At 37.3% G+C, this 25,429-nt stretch overlaps 2 protein-coding genes across 2 annotated transcripts; both read right to left on the bottom strand.

Moving 5' to 3' along the window:
• Positions 1-1,693: 1,693 nt before the first annotated feature.
• Positions 1,694-2,368, bottom strand: LOC115736310. Its single transcript, XM_030667944.1, has one exon. It carries the CDS (start codon positions 2,366-2,368, stop codon positions 1,694-1,696), a length of 675 nt encoding a protein of 224 aa, XP_030523804.1.
• An 8,343-nt stretch (positions 2,369-10,711) lies between these two features.
• Positions 10,712-11,131, bottom strand: LOC115736292 (E3 ubiquitin-protein ligase RING1-like). Its single transcript, XM_030667919.1, has one exon. It carries the CDS (start codon positions 11,129-11,131, stop codon positions 10,712-10,714), a length of 420 nt encoding a protein of 139 aa, XP_030523779.1.
• Between the last annotated feature and the right edge of the window lie 14,298 nt (positions 11,132-25,429).

The following is a 25,429-nucleotide window of genomic DNA, read 5'->3' as shown; positions in this document are numbered from 1 at the left end:
TCCCTACGCGCCCTCAAAAATCAACATCTACAATAGCAAAAGATGTGAAAATAATGATGTAGATGAGTAGTCTCAACTCAAATTAGGAAAACTAGTCATTCATTGGATTATAAGATTGTTACGCCTTGTCTTTTGTATCAGTTGATAGTTCTGATATCATTAATTTATTCTCTCAAGATATTCTCAAATTATTCTGACTATTTCAATTTGCGAAAATAAATTAATTAGATTTTGGAAAAAAAAAAAAACATTACAAGCATGCCATAAATTGGATATAGTCATTTTGACTTGATAGTGTTGGGAAATTTCATCAAGAATGAGATGAACAATAGAATCAGATTTTGAGGTGTGATAAATCTTTAAGGGATATATTTGCCCCACAACGTTGCTAATGATTTTCAACAAATATCCTCTAGGATACTACAAAGTCTCAATGAGAATTGCAAATGACAATTCTGATATTTCTCCAGGATCTCAGGGGAAACAATTGGAGAAGAAGGTTGCATTTCCTTTAGAAAAAAGAAATTGAAAGTTCTGAAAATTGAAATACTGAATTGAACAGAATTGCTCAATATATAATGGTCGAAAGAATAAGCTGTCTCGTCTGAAAAATTGCAACTCTTGGACATAAATAATTAATTAAAATTCAAAAATAAATTTAATAAAAATACACGCAACTCTCACGTGAACAGTCGCATCGTTTCGTTAGGAATCAATAGTTTATTTTTATTATAATTAAAAAAAATTCAAATAAAAAATAAAATGATTGTTGATTAGTGCCAATAATTATTCATGACCACGTAAGTGTGTAAAGTGCGTTTGATAATCGCGCAACTACATGCGGGTATAGTATGGTCTAGCCCACTAGCCCATTTCTTTATTTTGGAAGATCATAGTGTCCTAACTAATAAAGAGACTTACACTCTTTATTTCATCCTAAATAGGATTAGAAAACGGCACATTTTGTTTGTTTTGCAAATAAACTTGAAGATATTTTGTCAATTTAAGACCACATTTTTCATGGGAAGAGATGGACGCCTATCTATTGTAGTTTACATGTGGGAATATTCAATTCGAGACATTACAGTTTTAGTAATAGAGAAAATAAAAATAGATGAATTTCTGCTTCCTGGTTAAGCAGGCGGTGTTAAGGAACATGGGAAGATTAGGTGATGAGTAATTAGGATTTTGAAACTCGCATCTTTTATGAAAGGAATGTGCAAGTAACTGCAAATATTGTCACATCGATCTGTGATGGTATGTCTCAGAACCTTAATCAAGTAGTGTAACGAAATTTTTTGAAATTTAGCTTCGTACTCGTGAGTCGTGACGTTTGAAGTAAATTCTACGCAGAAAATTTTTATTCGATTTTGAAGCACCTTGACCACTAGAATTCAAACTTACAAGATTGCCATAAAAAGGGAATTCAAAATTGAGTCGTGAATCCCATGAAAATATTCACGAGCCTATTGAAAAAATAAATTCGCAAAACCTAATCTTCAATATCTTACGTGGACCATGATTATATTTAGAGGAAATGCTTTCTTGATAGTATTAGAGACGGTACAATCTCGACCATAAATCCACACACCATCAATACGTATTTTGCTTAAAGCATTCATTGATTAGAAGATCATGTGGTAAAAAATAACTGTCAATACGATCAAATTGTCATGCTAGTAGTTCCCTAAATTTAGTCAACATCACTCAACCTCGCGGGAATTGCGAAACGGCACAAGGGACACAAATTGCTGATCTTTAGCCATCGAGCGAGGCAGTCTTCATGGAACTCGTGCTTGCATGGCGTGCATGCAACTTCCACTTCACATAGATTCATGTCTTCCAAGCATATCGCGCAGCAATCTCCGGCGCCACCATCCTCTCGCGATCCATTGTCTTGAGCCGCCGAGCCCACCCTGGAATTGCCGGGATATTCCATCGATCCTTGTATTGCCACCTCCCGTAACAATTTCAAGTTGTCTCTCCTCCACATGAAGGCTTCGCAGGTCATCTCGACTGGCATCTTCTGGAGGTGCGAATACTGCTCGCTCCTCAACACGTTTTGCAAGTGCAAGGCCGAGTCCATGAAGATGCTGTCTATCGATTGCCGGTGCAGCGTCATGTAGGGGTTGGCCGTACGATCGGCGATCACACTAAAGGCCTCGCGGAGCAATATCTCCTTCACCAAGAGGAGGTCGTCCAGGCCGCGTCGGAAATTTCCTCGCTGGAGCATGAAGAAGCGGGTTCGCGTGAACTTGTCCAGGAGAAAGCTGCTTCGCCAGCTCTCGCGGTCCTCCGGCAATGTGCTCGCGTCCTCTCGAGGACAAAGCACTCGAAGGGTTATGGTGACGTCTCCAAGGGCATCCATGGCGAATCGAGAACCAGTAGTCGTGGTGAGGAAAAGAAGGAACTTTCTGTGGATTTCTTGAGAATGGAGGGGTTCTGTGAATCAGACGAAGTGCCGAAGGTTTGTTGAATTTCACACGTCGTACGTCCAAATTTATATTACTCTTTATCCTACGTAGATTCGGAATTCTCTTTTCCTTGGCCGACTAGGATTGTACTTAACCCAGAGCACGGGGAGGACTACTTCCCAACACAAGCGCAGAAAAGTCGGCCCATCAACAGACCACCACAGCGTTTTTATATCCTTAAAAAGTTGTGGTAGTTTCTAAAATTGTCATCCGACATTAGAGGGCAGCCACTCCGTAACGAATCACCGAATACGAACATAGATAGAATACAATCCAATTTAGAAACTTCCAATGGAGAATGCAAGGCAAATTATTTACATCTGCACATTTTAAATCTCCGAGTAGGCGACACTATATATTTCTTGACTCGACTTGTTGCTAGTCGCTCCTTTTAGCATGCCCTCGATACTTTCCATCCATTCATGAAGCCTCATCTCCAGCTTCGAGTTATCATCCTCAAACCTTTGTCGCGTTTCGTCTTCTCGATCACATCAATGCCCGCTTCAATTTAGAAGCTTCCAATAGTGAATGATGTTTCTTAATTGAAAATGGTGCTTGGCGACGCCAAATAAAAAGTGCTTATTTAAGAGCATTTTCAATAAACAACATTTGTCAAGTTATAATATTTAAGGTGCCATTGTCTTTCTTTTTATTTTATTGCCCCATAGTAAATTTGCACTCTTAAGATATAATATTACGGTACCGTTTTAATTTATTTACTTTTAGTTTTGTTCATGATAAAAAAAAAAGGATCTATTTAGTTATATAGATTTTGAGTCATAAACCTTTTGAAAGTATAATCAAGTCATAAAAATTGTTAAATTGATGCAATTAAATCTCTCCACTAATTTCGCCAATTTGGTTAACCAAAAATGCTAGCGTGATTTTTTTGTTTTTTGTTTTTCTCAAAACAAGTTTTGGCGATGTGGCGCACATCAAGTGCTAAAAATAACTAAAGGGGGAAAAAAAAAGAGCGTCGTTATCCGAATCTTCAATTTTCAACCAAGACATGACCCCATCACAGAGAGTAGAATACCTATTTACCTACTCACAAACCGCACTCTGCATGGCGATGGTGATGAGGACGTCAAAGTAGACGCATACCGCAAGCTGTCGTAAATGGAGTGGGAGATCTCAACGTCTACTAATCACTGAATCTAGTGATTGACCACCCAAATTTTACAGTGACAAATTTGTTATGAAGGGATGAGAATGTGTTTCTAACTGTAGATTGTGCATTGTTATTTGCATTTTAACTTTTGTTTTGTTTAGAAGTTGTTTGGAATTTGTTAGACTTGGAAAATGTAACTGTCGAACTATTATTATGATATGAATTGCATCTTTCTTTCGATCCAAAAAAAAAAAAAAAAAAGAGCAACTCATTACACTTGTGGTCAATGTGATAAATAAATTTCTGCTTGAATTGAATGAATTCTAAATGAATTCAAGAGGATGAATCTAATCAAAGTACAATATGACTTCATGTGTGTCGATCCGCTTAAGCTAATCTGTTACTGTTGATCGTAATCAAGACTATCAAAAGGTACTTAATCATTTGTAGAACAATTCCTTTTTCCGGGAAAAAATAATTCTCCAACATCTAATCAAATAAAAAATATATAAAAAAATTATAAAGTATTCTCTAAATGTTACCTCTAAGTGTGCCACCTATGATTATAAATTGCTGGAATTGAACTCTCCTCATTGAAAAGGTTTTGGTGCTTTCTTTGCAAATTGGCAAAATTTATGTACACTAATTTATCGTCCCTCGTTCTTATCCCCTCTCTTCATTATTTTACCATTCAATTGTAACTCATTTGCACTGAAGATATACGATTATTCTTGCATAATAGCAAAATTTTAAGTTTTTCCCATAATAGTTACCTGACGAAAGCTTCTATTGTTTATATGGATTTCAAAGATGGCGCAATATTGTGATCCAAAATACTTATGTAGTAGTTGTGAATTTTTTATTTTTATACCAATCATCTGTTTTATATTTTGATAATTTAATTGCGTGTGGTTTTGATAATATGACGTTAAATATATGCTAAGATTATGTTCTATCCAATCGCAACTTCCATATTTTGTTGGCACAAGAAAACAGCATAGCGGACACCAGGGTCCCGTGCTCCGCCACAGGAATTCAAACTAACAGTAAAATATGTTGTGCACAATAGGTTCCATATCATGCTCAACTTTTTGAATCGATCGCTTCTCTAAATTGTGTAATGGGTGTTAATATCTTCTCCCGAGCAAATAATATTTATCCTTCACAATACATACTAGGAAACTTACATTATACAACTTGGGTGCCTATTCTGGTGCGGTCGTTTCCAGTAGGAAAAAAAAATCTTTTTCAATTAAATGTTCACTTTTCTATAAATTTTTGGGGCATACTTCATTATTCTCAATTTGCAGAGCCTTGTGGGTTTTCTATAAAGAAAAAGTTTCAATGAATGACACTATTACTTTGCCGACTCTAGTTTGAAAACAGTGGAAAACACTACTTTGCTCCTTCTTTAGACCCTTAAAAGTCGTCGTAATTTCTAGAGTTGTCATCCGGCAGCATAGACAGCTATTCTATAACGAAGGATCCCATACAAAAATAGAGAGAATCGAATTCATTCAGAAACTTCAAATAAAAAAGGAAGGGGATTTATTTAAATTACTATCCCTAATCACTCCTTTTAGACATATTTTCTGTTAGATATTTGTTTTGCAATTTTAATTATATTTCTAACTTTGATGTAACATTATCTATATATTATGCTTAATTTCCTTATAGAAAATTGGAATATAATTAACAGTATGTAGGCAGGTTATAATTTCTTGAAAATTTACGTAACTTTTATAAAACGAATTGAATTACTTGAATGTAGATAGTAATAGCATAGACAACAATTTGTTCGATTCTTTCGGTTCTAAATTAAGTTAAATCAAAGTATCTTTGGCTAAGATTGCACAAAGCCATGTCTCTTTATCAATTTTCTAAGATTTGTTCGAAATGTTACATTGAAGGAGAAAGTTGTAGCCCAACACACTAAAACTCATGAAGTTTATCATTATCATATCTTTAAAAACTTTGAAGTCAAAGGGAATTTACGAACTAAATTATTTCGATTATTGTTTTAAACTCCAAATAAAATGTTAATGCATACTGCTTTTAAATGAAGTTTGTCATTGGTTTTGTTAAATATGTCTTGAATTTTATGTACCCGGTCCGGTTCATCACCCGACTCGACATATTTTTGTGCGGCCCAAAAGTGGAGAAAAAATTGAGATTTAGTTCGTGACGCAGAGAGTTGAGCCGATAGGCCCAACTCGGAGCAAGTGAACAAATCTCCATTGCGGTGCGAATAGATCTCTATGGGGGTTCGGGGGCAACGCCCTCGAGAAATTTTTTTTGGGCTCTATTTATACTGCGGCTAGGGTTTTTTCGTTGGGTATTGAGAATTTTCTTTACATGAGAGACTTGTGAGTTGTGTGCTTTTGTTCGATCGATAAGACCGACTTCCGTAATCTGTACTCTCTTTGATTATAGTGGAATCTTGTTTTGCCTCGCCCGTGGACGTAGATCACCTTGATCGAACCACCTAAACCCTTATGTTCTGTGTTCGCTTTCGCATTTGTTACAACAGGTTTTGTAATTTTGAAGATATATTGCAAATTGAAAAGTTTAATGGATGGATTATATGTGCTATTCAATTTTCATATAATTGAAAGCAAGAAATTGATTCACCGAATTGCACTACTATAAAGTAGATCATACCTTAAATTAACAAAAGTATATTGAATAATAAGTAATTTTAATTTAAGAAAATATCTTCCTTGGAATAGTTTTCTGCATTTGAGGAAGACGATACTTCTTTTTATGTATGTTGGGACATTCAAACCGGTAAATATAGAAGTTTGTGACTGGCAATTGGCAAATAAACTAAATCTCTGAGAATAAAATTGAAAATTGTCTCCTAATCCATATCATGGTATTTTAAACTAAATAAGAAGTAGAAGTATGGAAATAAGAAATCAAGAAGCGAATGTTATTACTCGTACGTGGACCATGAGGCAAAACTATGCCATGTGCCTTGCCACGTGGCAACCACAGAAGCAAAATCAAGTGTCACATGCTGGACATAGGAGAGAACATTTTTCATTTCTGCTTTAACCATAAATAGTGCATTTGATTTCATCTATAAGGTAAAATGAAACTGGCACACTTGCTTTTAACTTATTTGATAAGGTCAAAGTGCTAAGTACACCTTCTTCTTGAGCACAAGCGTAGCACGTGTAAAATTAAATTGATATGTAAAAAATCGATTTGAGAGTAATTACGAAAAAGGGAAAATGATAGTTATCTTGTAAGTGGAGATATTATTCTTTCAGTGGAAGAAGTGGCGTGTGAGTGGTGAATGGAGTTTATTTGGTTGGAATGTCATATTCACATGATAATTTGCATAACAGTCGAGTAATCGTCCGGTGCTTAATTCGATCACAATCTTCAAATTTTGTTGAGCATAGAAGAATTGCATAGCGGACACAAGTGGTTCGTGCTCAGCCACTGGACTATACACTCACAGTGAACATGTTTGCACGAAATTGCATCAAAATCATGCTCAACTTTCACTCGATGGATTGATTGCTTCTTTGACTTGTATAAGACGGCGGGTTAAATTGATTAGTTTTTTCCCCAAAGATATAATAGTGACCTTTTCACAGTAATTTATAGGGAAGACGTTATATATCTTGGGGGACTATTGTTCTGTGATTGTTTCCAGGAGAAAATAAAGCAATTTTAAATTTTTTGCATTGATTCTTTTGTATAACCTATGGTTTTTAATATTTGTTTTGTCGTCCCTAGTACTATTAGAAGAGAATATTTTTCGATAAATGGCGGTGTTATTTTGCTGACTCTAGTTTGAAAACAGTGGAAGCCTATTTTCCTGCTTGTTTATACCCTTTAAAAGTTGTCCCTAATTCATAAAATTATATAATTCAGCAGCAGACACAGCGATTCTATAACGAAGCACCGCATGCGAAAAATAGACAGAATTCAATGTAATTCGGAAATTTTAAATTGAGAAATTAAAGGAAATTATGTAAAGAAGAATGCCGATCGACTTGTCTTACATGTTGACTCGACGTTCGCTAATCTCTAATCACGAATTACTCGAGCTCCATCTCCAATTTCATGTCATCATGGTCCAAATCCTCACTGCGTTTCCTTTTCTCGGTCACATCAACGGCCGCTTCAGTCTTGTGAACAGGACCAAAGTCTGAGAAAACCGCAGACCCCGTCGTCGCTTCCCTCTGCCACGGCTGCCCGTACCTTGCCAGAATCACCTCACAAGTCGCGACAAAGGGAATCTTCTCACGGTGCGAGTTCTGCATCATCATCCTCTCTACACGCCCGGCTATGGTTTGGATGACGTTCTCAATCTGGGGCGGATCAAGCGAGACATAGCAATCCATACTGCAATCGGCAACGAGACGTGAGCCGTGACGACACAACCTATGCTTCAGCGAGAGGAGATCCTCAAGGTAACGCCGGTGGTTGCCTCGCTCGACCACGAAGAAGCACATCCGAGTGAACTTAAGATAGCCATCGCCGCTTTGAATGAACTCTTGATCATCGTATGACACATTGCTCGTGTCTTTGGAAGATGCAAATACGTTCACGCACAACATAACTTGACGAGCCATGATCAGATTGGATTTTGACTAGACAGAATTGTGTGATGACAAGAGAGACAGAGAGAGAAAGAGAGAGATTTTGAGGAAGTAAGCAGCTTCTTGGATCGTATTGAAGTGGGCGTCTTACTGTCTTGGTGAACAAGCGAATTATTTATATATGGTTCTTGAGAATTACTTGCTGTTCCACATTGGGAAGATTTTCTAGAATCAAAGTAGGAACCGCCTCAATGACGAACACGCTTTTAAGTAAAATACCATAATGATGATATGTTTCATGATTCTTGGAAATATAGCTGAAAACATATTCTGAAAGATGTTGTGGACAATATTTAACTAGGAATACGAAGAAAATAACGGAGTGATAGATGTGAAAAATCAATTCAAGAACATCTTTTCAGTATTTGTGGATGTCAAGTTGAATAATTTGCTCACGTTTTGTATTTCGATCTGTTGCATGCATGGATCACTTCCAGCATAGAAAATCAAAAGCAAATCTACTAAACTTGATATTTAGTTGACTTGTGAGATAAAAATGAAAAGGTTGTACCACAAAAGACTACATAAACTTGGTCCTCATCAATATATTGGAAAAATTGTTAAATTAAGTGAATCTTCTAATTATATTATTATAGTTATTATTCCAGATAGTAATTCAATGTAGATATGATGGTCTAAAATAAGTTTTAAATTTTAAAAAAAATAAAAACTGTTTTGAAACGCGGCCGCTTCCCCCCACCACCACCACCGCCACTGCCATCGCCACTGCAGCGCACTACTGCACCGTTATCATGTACGCACACATATGTCACTGACATACAAAACAGTCTGTTTCTTTTGGTTTAGCTCTAAATTAAGCCAAAGAATCTTTGACCAAGCTCATGCACAAAACCGTAAATCTTTGTCGATTATTTAGATTTTTTTTTTTTTTTGAAATGTTAAATTGAAGAAGAGCGTTGCAGCCCAACAAACTAAAACTAATGAAGTCTATCATTATCCACATCTTTGAAAAACTTTGAAGTCAAAGTAAAGGAATTTACAAATTAGATAATTTCATTTATTTTTCTAAACTCCGAATAATATGTAAAATCCGTTATGCATTAATGAAGGTTTTGATTGTTTTCTATTTTTCAATTTTATAAATTTATTGCAAGTTAAAAATTTGATGGTAATGTTGAGGTAAAAGGATTGTATGCACCGTTTGAATAACTTATAATTGAAAGCAAGAATTTTTTTTACCGAAAAAAGCAAGAAATGGATTTACTAACTTGCACTGCTTAAATAAGCCACATTATGATTTGGATTAACAATCATTTGCCGAATACTTAAATATGTAATTAGCTTGGGAATGTCAATTGGCAAGAAAACTGTATCTTCGAGAATAAATTTGAAAATTTCATGTCTTTATTTTGACCTATAATCTCAATAAGAGATAGAACTATGACAATAGCAAATCAATAAGTGAACGCTTATTAATTGAACGCGGGCACGTGACAATCAAGTAAAATCAAGTGCCTCATGATAAATATTCGAGCACATTTCTCAGTTATGGCTTTAACTATATTCAATGGATTTGATTTCATCAATAAGCTAAAATTAAATTGATTCACTTGTTTTTGGCTTACTTAAACATTTCTTAGTAAAAACTAATATATTAGTATGAATGGTTAGTTAACCTCGTCTTTATTAAGCAATGTTTTGTCAAGTCCAATTGCCCATTGTTTATTTTATTTTATTGCCCCTGGAAACCTTTCGCTCTTAAGTTATGCTACTGAAGATGTCATTTAGAGATATTTGTTATTAGATTTAGTTTATAATTAGAAAGGTTAATAACTTACTTTTGATTTATCTAAACGTTTCCTAAAAATAATATTTGATTATACCAATTCATGATTGTTTTGAAGATCACCATTACAAACAATGTTAGAATAATGTCTCAGTGCAAAATATCTCATTTTATCGGGCACGCATTAGGCACGTGTACAAAATTAAATAAATGCGTAAGAAATTGATTTGAGAGTTATTACAAAATTAAGTTTCTCATTTTCAAAAATAGGAAGATTAAATGAAACTAAATGCCTTCTAGGTTTATTTCTCCTTTTTAGTATGTGGTACGTAAAAGAAAATTGTTACGTCAAAAGTTATATAAAGAAATCTCTTGAATAATTTAGTTTACTTTCTGTTTGAAAATTTGCTCAAAGGATCATAACCACGAAAAGATTTACATCGATTTTCATATTAGCTAACTATCCCCTAATTTCGAAAAAAAAAAACCATCCCCTAATTTCGAAAAACATAACTTTATATGGATAATTAGAGATTGGTAGCTTACGATCAAGTACCAATTAATCGTGTTAAGATATGGAAGTCTAGCAGGGAAAGAATAATCATACGCTTTGGTATCAAAATTAGAGGGATGAATCCAATTTCTTGCCGTTGATTGACTATAACTGTCATCCATACAATCATTCCGAATATTTGTGGGGAAACATTAAACCGTTGACCATGAACCTAATCAAATGTACTAGTCAATCACAATCATCTCATCATGTGGGCATCTGAAAACGACATAGCGGACACAAATTACTCGCGCTGAGCCACCGAACGATACACTCATGGTGAAACATATGCTTGCAGGGCATGCGCGCAACTTCTCCATCGCTCGAAGTCTCATCCTTGCAAATCACGCACCCATCATAGCCGGAATCCAAAACCTCGCGGAGCTTTGTTTTCTCAAGTGCGTCAATGGCCGCTCGACTCGTCGGGACTGTTCCGAAGGCATCGGAAACTTCCATCGATTCCCTGAGGGCCACCTCCATCTCCTGTCGCTCTCTCCGGTGGACAGAAACCTCCAAGACCATACGGATCGGTATCTTCCTCAAGTGCGAGTAGAGCTTGGTCCTCAGCAATCTCTCGGCTTCCACGGCCGCTCTTATCACGAGGCGGTCCACCTCGTGCCGCTCCATGGTAACGCGATGACGGGTTTCGCCATCGCTGAAGATAACATGATAACGTCGGCGGAGCAATCTCTGTTTCAATTGATGTTCGAGGTTGCTTCGAAAGTTGAATCGATCGAGAGTGAGGTAACAAACTCGGGTGAACTTATCAACGGTGTCGCCTCTTTGCATGAGCTCGTGCCCTCCGATTAATGCTTCCCCGTTTGCCCTCCGACGGCAGATCTCGGCATGGACGTGAATATCTGTGGCCATTGGTTGAACGGAGCGGAAACTTGCAGATTTTCTTGGTTCTTGACGATGGAAGGGTTAGTCAGAGGAGTTCCAGCGTTTGGGTTCTGTTCTTATATTACTTATAGTCTCACATTGATCGGTGATTTGTTTTTTGTCCAAGGCCGAGTAGGATTCTCACCAAAATATTTTAAGACTTGATGACCACACTTCTAACTGCTTTCCTTTTTGAACTTCTTGATGTGCCACTATCCTACTACGAGTCCCAGGACTTGAAGAATTACATCCTGCATTAAAAAAAAATTTATATGGCGATATGTTTGAATCCTTTTTGAATTTTTTTCTGTCTATCGTTGTGTTCTAAGTAGGATGACCTTCGGATATTTTTATTTTTTTTTGGGTTGGTTGATTTCATCTTAAATGCGCAAAAAATGAATTGGTTTGCTTTAGCTTAATTAAAGGCTTCTTAATTGAATATGGTGTTTGGCTATACCAAATGAAAAATGCTTATTTAAGATCATTTTCAATAAATAACATTTGTCAAGTGTAAATATTAGTTACACCGGTGCGGCGGTGTCATTTATTTTATTGTATTGCCGCATAGTACATTCGAACTCTTAAATTATGATATTGAAGGTACCGCTAACAAGATTATCAATTTATTTATATAGATTTCTCGGTAGAAAAATTAATGTTTGATAATTCTTTTGTAAATATCACCATTACAATCAATGATAACTACGTAGTTTTCATTGAAATAGAAATATCATCCAATGCAGCTAAAATAAAACTAATAGGTAATTCAACCAGAAGTCTTAAAACTTATTGAGAAAGTGCAACTAAGTCATAAAACTTTCAAAAGTATAATCAAGTTCTAAGAATTGTTAAATTGGAGTAATTAAACCGCTCCATTAATTTCTCTCAATCTGCCTAATAGAAAATGCTGATGTGGCTTTTTTGTTTATTTTTTTTAAAACGCCTCTCGCCGATGTGGCGCACATCAAGCGCTAATAAAAACAAAAATAAAAAATAAAGAGTATAGTCAACCAAATCATCAATCTTCAACCAAGACACGACCCCATCACAAAGAGTAGAATAGACGTGTTTGCCTACTCAAACACCGCAAGTTTATAGTATTTCAAAGAAGAGCAATCACACTCAAATAACACAAATACTTTTAGTATTTCACAACTCCAATAACATTCAATAACTTACGCAGTGTTCAGCCCAACAATTCCTCACGAAATAATCTATCTATCTCACGAAGGAATTAAACGCAAAACTTATGACAAGATTTAATATACTTCAACACTTGAATTTTTTATGTAATTCTATGCACAAAACCAACGAAAGTAAACCCTCTCAAGCACTCGATGGTCAGATCGCGCTTCAAGACGTAAAAGTCTAAATTTCGGAAAAACACACACATATATATGAACTCTAAGTCTGATCGAACCACAAGGTTAAATTCGATGTCCATGTTTACATTCCCATTCTGAACGTGACTTTCACAAGAAGAAAAGAATATTTGTATTAGGCACAGCTGAAGGAATCCAATAACAATCGAAAAATTTCCATATCTTTTAATTCTTCTTTTCCTTTCTCTAAAAGTAAACTTTCCTCTTCTTGTCCTTTTTCATGGTCAAAGTCCAACACATCTCTGGACCCCACCGTGTAAATATCATTAACCGACTGCAACCCGGAACAACTTCCGTTCTCGAGACTTTGGATTACACCGAAAGGGAAATATGATTTTCATGGTGAACGTCCATAAATATTCAACTTTATCTTGAGTCGGATTTGAGTTCAAATTTGAAACATATTTTCAACATTAATACTACCCTGAAGGAGATTTTCTTTGTTTTCCATTTTGCTAACTTTGCTCTAATTTAAAAAAAATAAATTTATATGATTAATTATAAATTGGTAGCTTACGATCAAGGACCAATTTATCATATTAAAATACGAAAGTCGAAAATCATACACTTTGGTCTCGTAGTCAGTAAGATGAATCCAATTTATGCCCACTGATTGACTGTAACTGTCATCCATTATGGGGGTAAAAGCAAATCATTGACAGTCAACTTAATAAAATGTTTAATTCAATTACAATTCTCCCGATCTTATGGACGTCTGAATACAGCATAGCGCGGACACAAGATGTTCTCAGCTTAGCCACCAGACGATGCACTCCTGATGAAATATACGCTTGCAGGGCACGAGCACAACTTCTGCGTAGCGCAAAATCTAACATTTGCAAATCACGCACCCGTCATCGCCAAAATCCAAAATCTCGTGGCGCTTTGTCTTCTCAAGGGAGTCAATGGCCGCTTGACTCGCCGGAACCACTTCAAAGACCTCGGAAACTTCCATTGACTCCCCGAGGGCCGCCTCCATCTTCCGTTGCTCCCTCCTATGGACAAAAACCTCCAAGACCATACGGATCAATATCTTCCGCAAGTGCGAGTAGCGCTTGGTCCTCAGCAATCTCTCGACTTCTGCGGCCACTCTTAGCATGAGGCGGTCTGCCGCATGCCGTTCCATGGTAACCTGATGACGGGTTTCACCGTCACCGAAGATAATGCGATAACTTCGGCGGAGCAATCTTTGTTTCATTTGATGTTTAAGGTTGCCTTGAAAGTTGAATCGATCAAGAGTGACGTAACAAACTCGGGTGAACTTATCAACGGTGTGGCCTCTTTGCATGAGTTCGTGCTCTTCAAGTAACGCATCCCCGTTTGCCCTCGGACGGCATATCTGGGAATGGATGCGAATGTGTGTGGCCATTGGTGAATGAAGTGGAAACTTAGAGATTTTCTTGGTTCTTGATGGTGGAAGGGTCGTGGACTAAGAGGAGTTTCATTGTTTGGGTTCTGTGGAATTTTGGAGGGTTTTACGAGGATGGACTTGGGTCTTATGTGCACAGACTTATGTTACTTATAGTCTTACATCAATCGGTTATTTGTTGTTGTAGGAGGCCAAGTAGGATTCTCACTGATTCTTTTTTTTCTACATTTAAGAGTTGATGATCACATTTGGATTGGTTCTAACTACTTTCCTTTTTTGAAACTTCTTGATGTGTCGCTAATCGCTATCTTACTAGTACTAGGAGTCCGAGGACTCGTAGAACTATAGCCTGCATTTCGAATCAGTCGAGATTGTCCTTAGCTTCTTTACAAATAACCCTGTTGGTTATTTTGGCTTTAAATAAAAGATTTTATTTTCCACCTATCATAGAGGAATTTAATATATGGCGACCTGTGTGCATTTTTTTTAAAATTTTTTGTGACTTTGATTATTTTGTAAGTAGGGTGTCCTTCGGATTTTTTTTCTTCTTGACTTCATCTTAGATACAGAAAGAAAAGAATTGATTTGTTTTAGCTTGCTTAAACAATTCTTACTTAAGAATGGTGTTTAATTACACCAAAGGGAAATTGCTTATTCGTGATCATTTCAATTAACATCATTTATCAAGTGTAAATGTTAGTATAACTTTTGTTTTTATATATTGCTCCATATTACTTTTTAGGTCATAAGTTATGATATTTAAGGTGCCGTTTGAATTTACTTATTTCTGCTCAATTTTGTAATCTACCTACGTTAATGTTTGTTCAGAAAATTAATGCTCGACTATACCAAATTATAGCTTTATTTAGATATTGCTATTACAAACAATTACATGGATGTGTCAATTATGCTCGGCATAACTCTAATTGATGTCATTTTCATATCTCGGAGTAGTCGATGCCTTCTTTTTGAGAAAAATCCTTTACCACAAGTCTCACCTTGTATCCGATGCTTCATTTTTTATCTTGTAGAGCCACTTGTTTAACAAAGCCTTGTTACCAATGGGCAACTCGGTTAACTTCCAAGTTTTGTTTCAAAAAAACGAGTCCATCTCGTCTTTCGTAGCATGCTCCGATAGCATGTGACATGTAACTTTCTTTGTCTCATCATAAGTCTCCGACTCAAATTTGTATATAAGACATGGTTTAAAACAGTATTTGTTGATGGATCAAAAATTACCTTTGTCATTCTCACATGTGTAGACCTCCTTAAAATAAATACTTCTGGGTTGTTAGAATGATTTTCCCTAATAGGATACGATTTTCCTTATATTTATAGACTAGGTTTTCGGAACACCACATTCTATTGAACCGCGTGCTTATTAATAATAGGTTCATCTCGCACTTCTCCTTCAGGTGCAGTTTGATCTAATGGAACTATCTTCACGGGCATTGTGTCTAATTCAACATATTTTGGTTCTATTGCCTTCTCATGTTCTGTCAAATGATCCTGGTGCATATTTTCTTCATGGAATAACACATTGCGATTGTGGATGACTTTATTATTCTCATAATTCTAAAACCTATAGGCATACTCATCGCCACCATATCCGATAAAGACACACTTCTTGGACTGAGCATCAAGCTTCTTCCTATCCTCTCTATCAAATCAAAGCACATGTAATGCAACAACCAAAAAATTAAATATGAATAAGTTACATTTTTACTTGACCACTGTTCTTGTGGTGCTTCTTTATCTAGAGCGCTAGATGGAAACTTGTTGATCAAATAAACAGCTACATCAATTGTAACAGTCCACAAGTGTAGTGGGGAGACCCACACATAGCCTCACGCATCTCTTTGCCTCCAAAATGGTCGTGTTCATTTCTCAGCTACACGGTTCTCTTGAGAATTTCTAGGAAAAGTCTTCAATCTGTGTATGCCTTACCGGCTCAAATAGTATGCAAATTTCTTACTTGTGTATTCACCACCATTATTAGACTTCAAAGCTTTAATTTGATAACTTGTCTCTTTTTCTACCATGGTCTTCCATATTTTGAACATCTTAAATACTTCTGATTTTTCTCTGAGAGTATAGACCCAAGTCTTCCTTGTTGCATCAGCAATAAAAGTGATAAAATATCTCTTACCACTATAAGAGAGTTCTTAAGGCGGTCCCCGCATATCGGTATGAGCCAACTCTCGCTTTCGACCTTTATTCTGCCGTCCATTTAGTTGAAAACTAACCTCTTTTGATTTTCCATAATACAACTCTCACAAAAACCCAACTTAACTTTTTGCAAACTTGGAAACAACTTCGTGAATGTAATTGCTTTATACCCTTTTCACTAAGATGTCCCAAACAATAATACTAAAGAGTAGACAAATTACCTACAGCCACATCTAATCATCCCTTAAATGTGGGGATGTCAAGAATCAATTAGTCGAGAATTTGGTAGCCGGTTGTTTCCCAACAAAGACAAACAAACGATTATTTCCGGCAAACATAAATGACGAACCCTAAATTTGCCCAAAGTCAAACTTCAGCAACAAAGAGAGGGGGTAACGGAGGGAGCCACGTCAAATTTTTCCCAGTTAAAACGAGGTCGTTTCTCTTTCACTTAAATTGCATGGTTTCCACGTCAGCTCCATTTGTCCACCGTTATCCACATCAATCACCATATAAGATTTTTAACTGTGATCATTCACGAAACCTTAACGGAGGACAAATATGTCACGGGGATAAAAATTTAGAGGTTTTGATGTCACAAAAAAAAATTAGGGTAAATGTATCACAGTGAGTATAGTGTGGGGTTTGTGGTGGCATTAACTCTATTATTTATCATTACATGTATTTAAAAAATCGGAACCTGTTTCCTGCCCCCTCCCCCCCTCCCCCCCCAAAAAAATCATTATTAAATCATGCATTGCATTTCACATTTCCGCATATCATTGGTATCGTCATGTATAAAGCTAAGTTTAGCAACATTTCGGCCATTAATTTAAACTTGGAAGGGCATATCAGTCTTGAGGGTATTAATCATTCGAAAGCCTAAGGTTGTTTGAGTAATGAGAATTAGCCGAAGGTAGTCCAGGTCGGGCCCAACCATGGCGCCGGACAGACCACGGGCCAGGGCATGGCCCATCCAGGCCCAGCCACCCCCGTAGCCATGGCTCAATCACGACAAGGCCTTGGCCTGATCCTGATCCCGCCATCTTTTTCTCCTCTCTGCCTTTTTTTGCTAAGTCACATGATGAATAAGGAAGATGATTTTTGACACAAACTTTGCCCATCCACTCTTTCCTACTTACTGCACATTCAATCTCCATATGAAAGATCTTAAAAATGCAAAAATGGCATGTCATTGCATTCCGTATTTATGCATCACCTATAGTTAAATTGCCCATTTTGCATGCATTTACTTAGGAAATCATAAAAGATTCGGATTTATTGATAATATATGTCCCTATTTAGAAAATTATTTTTCGAGTATGTGATTCGTGCATCATATAGGATAAGAAAAACCTAGATTTAGGTCATCGCATCCTAGACATTGTAGGGTATTTTCTTGAATTCAAAATGAGAAAAATTACATATGCATTAAGTTGTTTGAATATGTCAAAAAAAAGTGAGTACTTGAATTTAGGGGTGTGCACTTGTCCTGGTCCAATTAGGAACCAGACTAGACTAGATTGAAGCGGACCAAACCGAAGCAATCGGTTCTTATTGGTTCTCAAAAGGACGGTTCGATTCCCTGTTCCACATAAGGAACCGAAAAGACAAATTGGCCAAGATTTCTTTATTTATTATTCTCTTATTCTGAAACAAATTCTAATTAGTAAATTATTATTTTTTAATGTTGGGAAACTCTCACTTCGAGGGAGTAGAAGAAATAAAAAAAAAAATCATCAATTTCAGGACCTACCTGGAAGAGGACCAATCCGGTACTTGGTGAACTCGTTCTCGATTCCACAAACCGGCAATCGACCATGTCGGGTCCGGTTTCATAATCCAGGATGGGAACCGATCACCTCTACTCGATTTGTTTTGATAAATGCATGGACATGTAAATACATGCTAGGAACTGAACTCACCCAAAACCACATGAAAAGCTTTCATAAAGAAAATAAGTGCTGATCGCCGGGTGTTAAGAGTAAGGTGACCTCCGATGTCTTATTTGGCTCCTGGCGAGTCTAAAATTGGTTAGTGAAACTCTAGAGTAACATCAATTCAATCAGAAGAAAGCATGAAATTAAGTGTTGATTGGTAAGGTTTTGGAGAGCTCGAGCCTCAAGCTATGCATAAGCGCCACCTCGGAAGAGGTTTAATAATGCCCACCTCACAAGGGCTGCGACAAAGATCAATTCTCATCTTTTCGATATTTCAGAATTCTTCACAATAATCACAAAGCAGGATGAGCAAACCTGCCTTAAGATCAGTGCAAAATCAACCTAAGAGACCCAGTCATCTAGGCCGCAGTGTACATTAAAGCTAGTACCAAGCTTATATCTAATCAACCCCTTAGGGTGCGCATGAAATCAATTCTGTCCAAGAAATCAACTTCCGATCAGAAATTGATTTCTCCGCTTCTCCTCAAAAGTAGAAGTTGATTTTTCTACTTCTGCTCTAGATTGACTTCTGATCAGCAAAATTCGTTTGGTAACGGTTGAAAATTTCTATTTTTGAAACATTATTAACAAAATTTTCGGCGGCGATGGTCGACGGCGGCGATGGTTGGTGGCGGCGTCGGTGGTTGGCGGCGGTCGGTGGCCGTCGGCGGCGGTCGACGGCAGAGGTGGTCCGCGGCCGCGACGATGGTCGGCGGTTGGCGGCGGAGGTTGGTGGCCAACGGCGGTAGGCGGCCGGTGGGGGCGGCGGTCGAGCAATGGTTGGCGGCTGCGGCGGCGGCCGGCGGTGGCGGGTGGGTGGCTGCAGGGGGCGGCCGGCGAAGGCGTGTGTGGTCCAAGAAGTAATGCTGGAACCGAGAAGTTAAAATTTTTTACTTCTCAAAATTGGCAAAAAATCTTATCAGAAGTAAAAGATCTTGCCATAAGTAAAAAATCCTACCATAAGTCAATTTTTTTACCAAACAGATTTCTACTTCGATCGGATTTTTATCAAACACATTTGTCTGCAGGATGGACTTACGGCAGAGAAATGAGAAATCAAAAGTGATTTCATGCGCACCCTTAATCTGATGAAGGATTGAAGTGGAGCTAGAGCTACTAGCCACGGTGGAATTGTCAAGACAACTAAGACTGGCAACATAGTAAGAGAGCTTGAACAACAAATGAGGGAATGCTTTGCCCTCGCCGCTGGTTCTTGTTTTTTTTTTTTTAATTATTTTAATTTTAGTTTATTTTTCAAATTAATTTAGATAAAATTATATTAAAAAGAAAATTTGAATCAAAACGACGTCATTTTAACCACATTATCGTCACATGAGAGAGAGAAATATTAAAAAAAAGTCACATCAACATTTTTTGTTAGCCAAATTGGACAAAGTTAATAGAAGGACTTGCTTGCACTAATTTGATAAATTTTATGACTCAATTGCACTTTCGTAATAAGTTTTAGGATTTCTAGTGAACATATCCATTTTTTGTACAAGGAAAATATTTTTGAAAGAATAACTTAAATACAAGTAAGAAAATAATATTTGAGTAAATTGTGTATAATGCATACATCAACAACAATATTTGATGTTTGAGTAAATCCTCGTAAATTTGTACCAAAAGTCGAAGTTGAAGAATTCACAATCACGAGGATAATCTAGGGAAATTAAGTGAGCAATTTGTATGTACAATTAACATTGCTTTGCTATGATACATGACTAGTGCTTGCTTAGATTATAATAATGAAAAATAACTAGCTCTCTTTCTTCTTTAAGTTTAAGGAGGTGAAAACAAAAATGATGCTTAGCTCTTCTTTGGTTGATTTCCAATTTGGAGAGTAATGGGTGTGGAAGAAGCGGCTAAGGTGAAAAAAAGTTGTTTAGAAGGGATGTAGGTAAATTTTTCTTTTGGTAAAATTGTAAAGAAGAAGAAAAAGAAGAAAAAAAGGTCAGAAATAATCTAAAATCAACAATGAGATCCGCAAAGATAACATAGTCAATTCAATAAACAGAGTGTCAAGAGCCAATGAATGATGAAAATAGCGTGAGCCTTTTTCAATTTAGTCCTAAAAACCTTAGTCCTTCCGATCAATTTGGCTTGCAATGCCAATTGGATGCATGTCGTCCTACATGGCATGTGCAGTTCTAACGTTGATAATCTTTGCAATTTTTTCAAAAGAAAATTCTGAATTTTTTTTCTTTTTATCTATATTTTCATTTTATTTTGTTTTCTTTTATATCTCTTTTTCTTATTTACCTGCTCGTTGCCAGGGCCTCGATGATGGCCAACACCCGACGGAGGAAAAGAGGGAAAAAGGAAAGAAAAGAAAAGGAAAAAAAAATGAGAAAATCTCTATTAAAAAAATTACAAAAGTTGTCCACGCCAGCATAGATCGAACTGCTACGGCAATGATTTCCGCTCAAAATTGATTGAAATGATTATATTTGCAAATCGTGAAATGATTTTCTTAGAATTTATATAATAGAAGTGACATTTCTGAATCTCCACATGAACAATCCCGTTACATCAGAAACATTAGAAATTATGTGAATAGGCAAGAGGTAACGTCAGCAATCGCTTTCCATTATTTTTAAAAGAAAGAGATTTAGTGTCCACCTAATTATATTGACTTATATGCTCCACCAAAGTAGCTGTGGATTCCTACTTCTTAGTAGAGGTGGCAAATGGATAATATGAGCTGGGTTTAGATAGACCATAAACAAGTTCAATCCAAATTTACTCATTTAACTCATATTGACTCATTTAGGTTTTATACAATTTAGAGAACGAGCATCTCCGCCCCTTCCTCCGCCATGGAGACCACCCTGAACAGCCGCAGCGCCCCGATCACCCCCTTTGTCTGCGGCGCGCGCAGGCGTCGCTCGATGCTCGTCCCCTTCTCACCGCCCTCACCCAAAGCACCAGCCAATCCTTTCCCCACGTCTGCTTCAGCCAATCCTTTCCTCAGCTTTCTCATCCTCTGCAGTCGTCTCCAATCCACGATATCTGCAACTTCTGCCTATTGTGAGCCGGCGTGACCTCCATCCACGGACTCAGTCCTCCGATTCCCTTCGCCATACCGTTGTGTCGCGTTTTCCGATTTCGATTTGAGAGGTCAGCATTTGGTCGAGGAGAAAAGCTCGCTTGGGTTAGATCCGGTGGAAATCCCTAGAAGAAAGGCCAATTCCACATCTGCTTTGAGAGAAGTGGAGACTTCGAGAGAGTGATTGTTTGGTAGTTGGAGAAATCTGGTGAAGGGAATAGCTCGAAGTGTGAACGTTAGTTAGCTTGGGGTGTGAGCAGGTGGCATCGTAGGTCATAGGGAAAATTTTAAAAAAAGCGCCCCAAATCCTTTTATTTTCTCAAATAAGTATCTGAAATTGATATTATTTCAAAGAAATGCATGAACTGTCCTCATTATTCCAAAAAAGGGCATAAAGTGAGTATTATTTTAAATAAGAGCTTGAAGTAGCCATACCAAGTATCAAAAAGAGCCTAACTCACCATTGAATAGGGGCATTTTCGTGATTTTCTTTTTCTCTATTTCTCTTTTTTTCTATTTTTCCAAAAAAAATAATAAAATAAGTAAAAAGGAAATACAGGCGAGAGGCGGTGGTGGGGCGGCGGCCACAGGCAGTATCTCCCTTTTTTTTGTTTTTTTTTTATTTTTTCATTTTTAATTTTAATTTAGTTTAACTAAAAATCAGATTAAAATTGTATTTTGGAGAAAATGCCCTTGATAGGTTAGAATTTTTGGCCAGTCGGCGGGCCGGCAAAGCCAATCCGTTATTTGAAACAACTATGGCTACTTCAGGTTCTTATTTGAAATAAAAAAGACACTTTATGTCATTATTTGAAACAATAACCACTTAAGACCCTTATGTGAAAAAGCGAGATAACCGAGGGCCCTTATTTGAAATTTTTCTTAAGTCGGAGGAAGAATACAACGAGCGAAAGAGAACAAAGAGAGAAAGATAAGAGAAGGACTTGTTTTTAAAATTCAAACCCATTTTGACCCTTTTTAAAATTTTAAGTGGCTCATATTCAACCTGGCTCTCTTAAAATAAGTTAATAAATAGATTTTGCGACTTAGATAGTTGCCCCAGTGATAAAGGGGGTCATATATCTTCCACGCGATCAAGAGTTCAATTGATGTGTTTAACAAACTTCTAAATGGTTTGTGCTTCGTTGTCTAATCACGGTGCATCTCATATCGAGAGACTTTCCGATTAACGGTATATTGAAGAGACTGCGGTGCCAACGAGGGGCTTGCCTATCTCGGACCTTTGAGGCGTAGATGGTGCGGTATTGCTATGACTCGAACCAAACATCTCCGGGCGAATCTAAATGACAATATCCAGAGGGAGTTGCTAGTGCTGATCATCTCTCTCCATTCTTGTTTGCCCCTTAAAAAAAAAAAAAACTTGAAGTTCCATTCAATTTAAGAAATGGAACCCATACAAACAAAAAAGAAAAAAAAAAAAATCTCCACTTTTCACATGTAAAAAAAAAAAAAAAAAAAAACACCCACCACGGGCATGGCGCGTTTGGTGAGCTTTGAGCTCTTTGGCCCTAAGGCGCAAGCTGGTCAAAGGTTCAAAACCCTCCCAACGCGTTTCTCGGACTTAAGTGGGGGGCCCTTGCTGGTGGGCTGCGGGGCTAGCCTCCCTCCGGGTATAGTCGCCGTCGGAAAGGGTCTTCGCCGCCCTTCGGGTGGTGGTGAGTTGACCCGATTACGACCGGCGGATCCTGGATTACCAAAAAAAAAAAAAAAAAAAAAAAAAAAAAAAAAAGCCAACTTTTGCTCGTGAGATAAAAATATCCGCAACTTACCTTTCCCATCGAGTCAAGTTAATTTGACAGTTAGCATGGTAAACGGTAACGACGTGTACAGATGACATGTCGTCTAAGCGAAAATTCGAGTGGCGAGGTATACGAAAAGCCGTCATTTTGTCATGGATTCGAAGTTCAATCTCCCGTTCAACTTCTCAGTTTCAAAATCGGCACGGTTTGGTACATGTCGCCACTTTGAGTTTCTCTCCGACAACACGTCACTCGTACACGTCCTCATCGTTCGCCGCGTCAACAGCCACGTAAGCTCACTCGAACGAACCAACAAGACTGGTTTTTGTATACTTTTCGAATAAAAGTCCGACAAAATTATTAAGCATTTGGTCGTCCGTAGGGCTAGGGGTGATGCATTAGTTAGATGAAAGTGAATGAGGCCAAACAGGCCGAGGAGAGGAGTGACCGCTGAAGGCCATGGTGCTTTTGCATCCGACGTTCCAACCTACCACCAACGCTGCTTCCCATTATGCACCCACCTAACTTATCTCCCTTTTCATTTCTTCTTGGGTCAAAACGAAAGAGAAAAAAATCAAGGCATAAATTATCAAAAAAGGCGCCCGACCCAACCCGACCCAACCCGACCCTGCCCATTGACACCCCCAGGTATAATGCCTTGGTAAGTGATCCTCCCCTACTTCAATTCGGAGATTTTAGCTCCTGACACTTTCCTGTTCAATGGTGATACGATGGAAAATACCAAATTTTATGTCTAAACAGTAATTCGATACAAAAGAATTTTTTTTTTTTTGCCGGAATCTTATTATTCGTGGTAAAAATAAGCCTTTTTTTTAGTAGCATGTACCATCTTATAAGCCTTTTTTTTTTCCTTTCACGCGGTGAACTATACTCTCGAGTTGAAATTTTGAACTTTGTAGTGTAAGTAGGCTGAGACACCTGATAATAGCACCGAAGCACTTGAAGTTTGTATGTCTTGTCGAGGGGTTGTGTCGAAAGCATAATTCTTGAATTAGGGTTGTCCAGGTTTCTCTTGAAGAATATCGGACGACCCTCACCGTGCAAATTTTAATAATATTTTACTATTTTATTCATTACTAATTACTTTTTAATAATTTTTTCTGTCTTTTTTTTCTTTTTCTTTTCCTTTTTGGTTTGGGCTTGCAGGAGGCTACGATCGCTGGGCCCGCAACCCTCGCCCAGTGACTGGCGGAGATCGTCGGCCCTCGGCCAATAGCTGACAGCCTCTTGCCGACCCAAGAAAAAAGAAGAAAAAAAGACATAAAAATATATAAATACTTAAAAATAGAAAAATATTAAAATATATTTAAAAAATGTCATGTTAGCGCCAGCCAGCTAAATGAATTGAATTGATACGATTGTAATAGGTATATGATTTTTTTTCCGGAATCCTCCTCTTTTTTTTCTTTTATACGGTGAACTATACTCTCGTGATGAAGTTTTTAAACTTTGAAGTACAAGTAGGCCGAGACAACCAATAACTGCACCAAAGTGCGTGCAGTTTGTATGTCTTGTCGAAAATATAATTCCTAAATAGTATCGAGGTTTCTCCCGAAGAATATTGGATGACCCTCACCGTAACTTTAATAGCCACGTAATTAAAAATTTACCAAAAAAATTTAGCGGGAGGACCAAATTCAATAGAAGTTAAAAAGTTCGGGGATGCCATTAAAGAATGAGCAAAATCGGTGTCGCTACCCCTATCTTTCTTATCGCGACAATTCGGGATTATCGATAGTTATTTTCATAAAATTGTAGGGATAGTTCAAATCACAAAATTGAATTGCAAAATTATATCGGAAGCTCACAAACAAGTTCTCTTCTTTTCTGAAAGCTCTCATTATACATGAAATTATGAATAGCTTCTTGCCAAATACAATCCACCATAAATAATATTGATTGGAGCTTGTGAAACATAGTGAATTCGGGTCTTACATATCATTTTAATCTTATTGATCATGAACTATGCTCGAATTGGAGTGCCATTGATCTTTTACCTTTTTTGGATTTGAAATTTAATATCTAGTTAAATGGAATTATCCAAACCCTTTCCGGAAACATATAGATATCGATTTACTTCTTGTTCTAACAACAACAAAAAAAACATATAGATATCGACATGTTAATGTCATCCGAAAGTCAGCGTTGATCTTTTAAATTCTCGTGCAAGCCAAAATAAACGTGAGCCGTCAGATCACATGAACTCGTCAAGGATTCGTTGAAATCAACGGCCCACGGGCGTTGGGTCGCACCATTAGGGCGAAAAACTAAGAAACACAAGATCGTAGAGTAACATGGTTCCAAGGTAAGGTTCGTGTTTAAGTTGAACTCAGATGTAACTCGCCTCCGCAAG

Source organism: Rhodamnia argentea, chromosome 2, assembly GCF_020921035.1.
Source record: "Rhodamnia argentea isolate NSW1041297 chromosome 2, ASM2092103v1, whole genome shotgun sequence".
NCBI classification, from domain to species: Eukaryota; Viridiplantae; Streptophyta; class Magnoliopsida; order Myrtales; family Myrtaceae; genus Rhodamnia; species Rhodamnia argentea.
This window is presented reverse-complemented; position numbering and strand designations above follow the sequence as displayed.

Bases quoted from the DNA above. Each gene is read 5' to 3' on its own strand.
- LOC115736310 (XM_030667944.1), bottom strand. From the start codon at position 2,368: ATGGATGCCCTTGGAGACGTCACCATAACCCTTCGAGTGCTTTGTCCT.
- LOC115736292 (XM_030667919.1), bottom strand. From the start codon at position 11,131: ATGGAGCGGCACGAGGTGGACCGCCTCGTGATAAGAGCGGCCGTGGAA.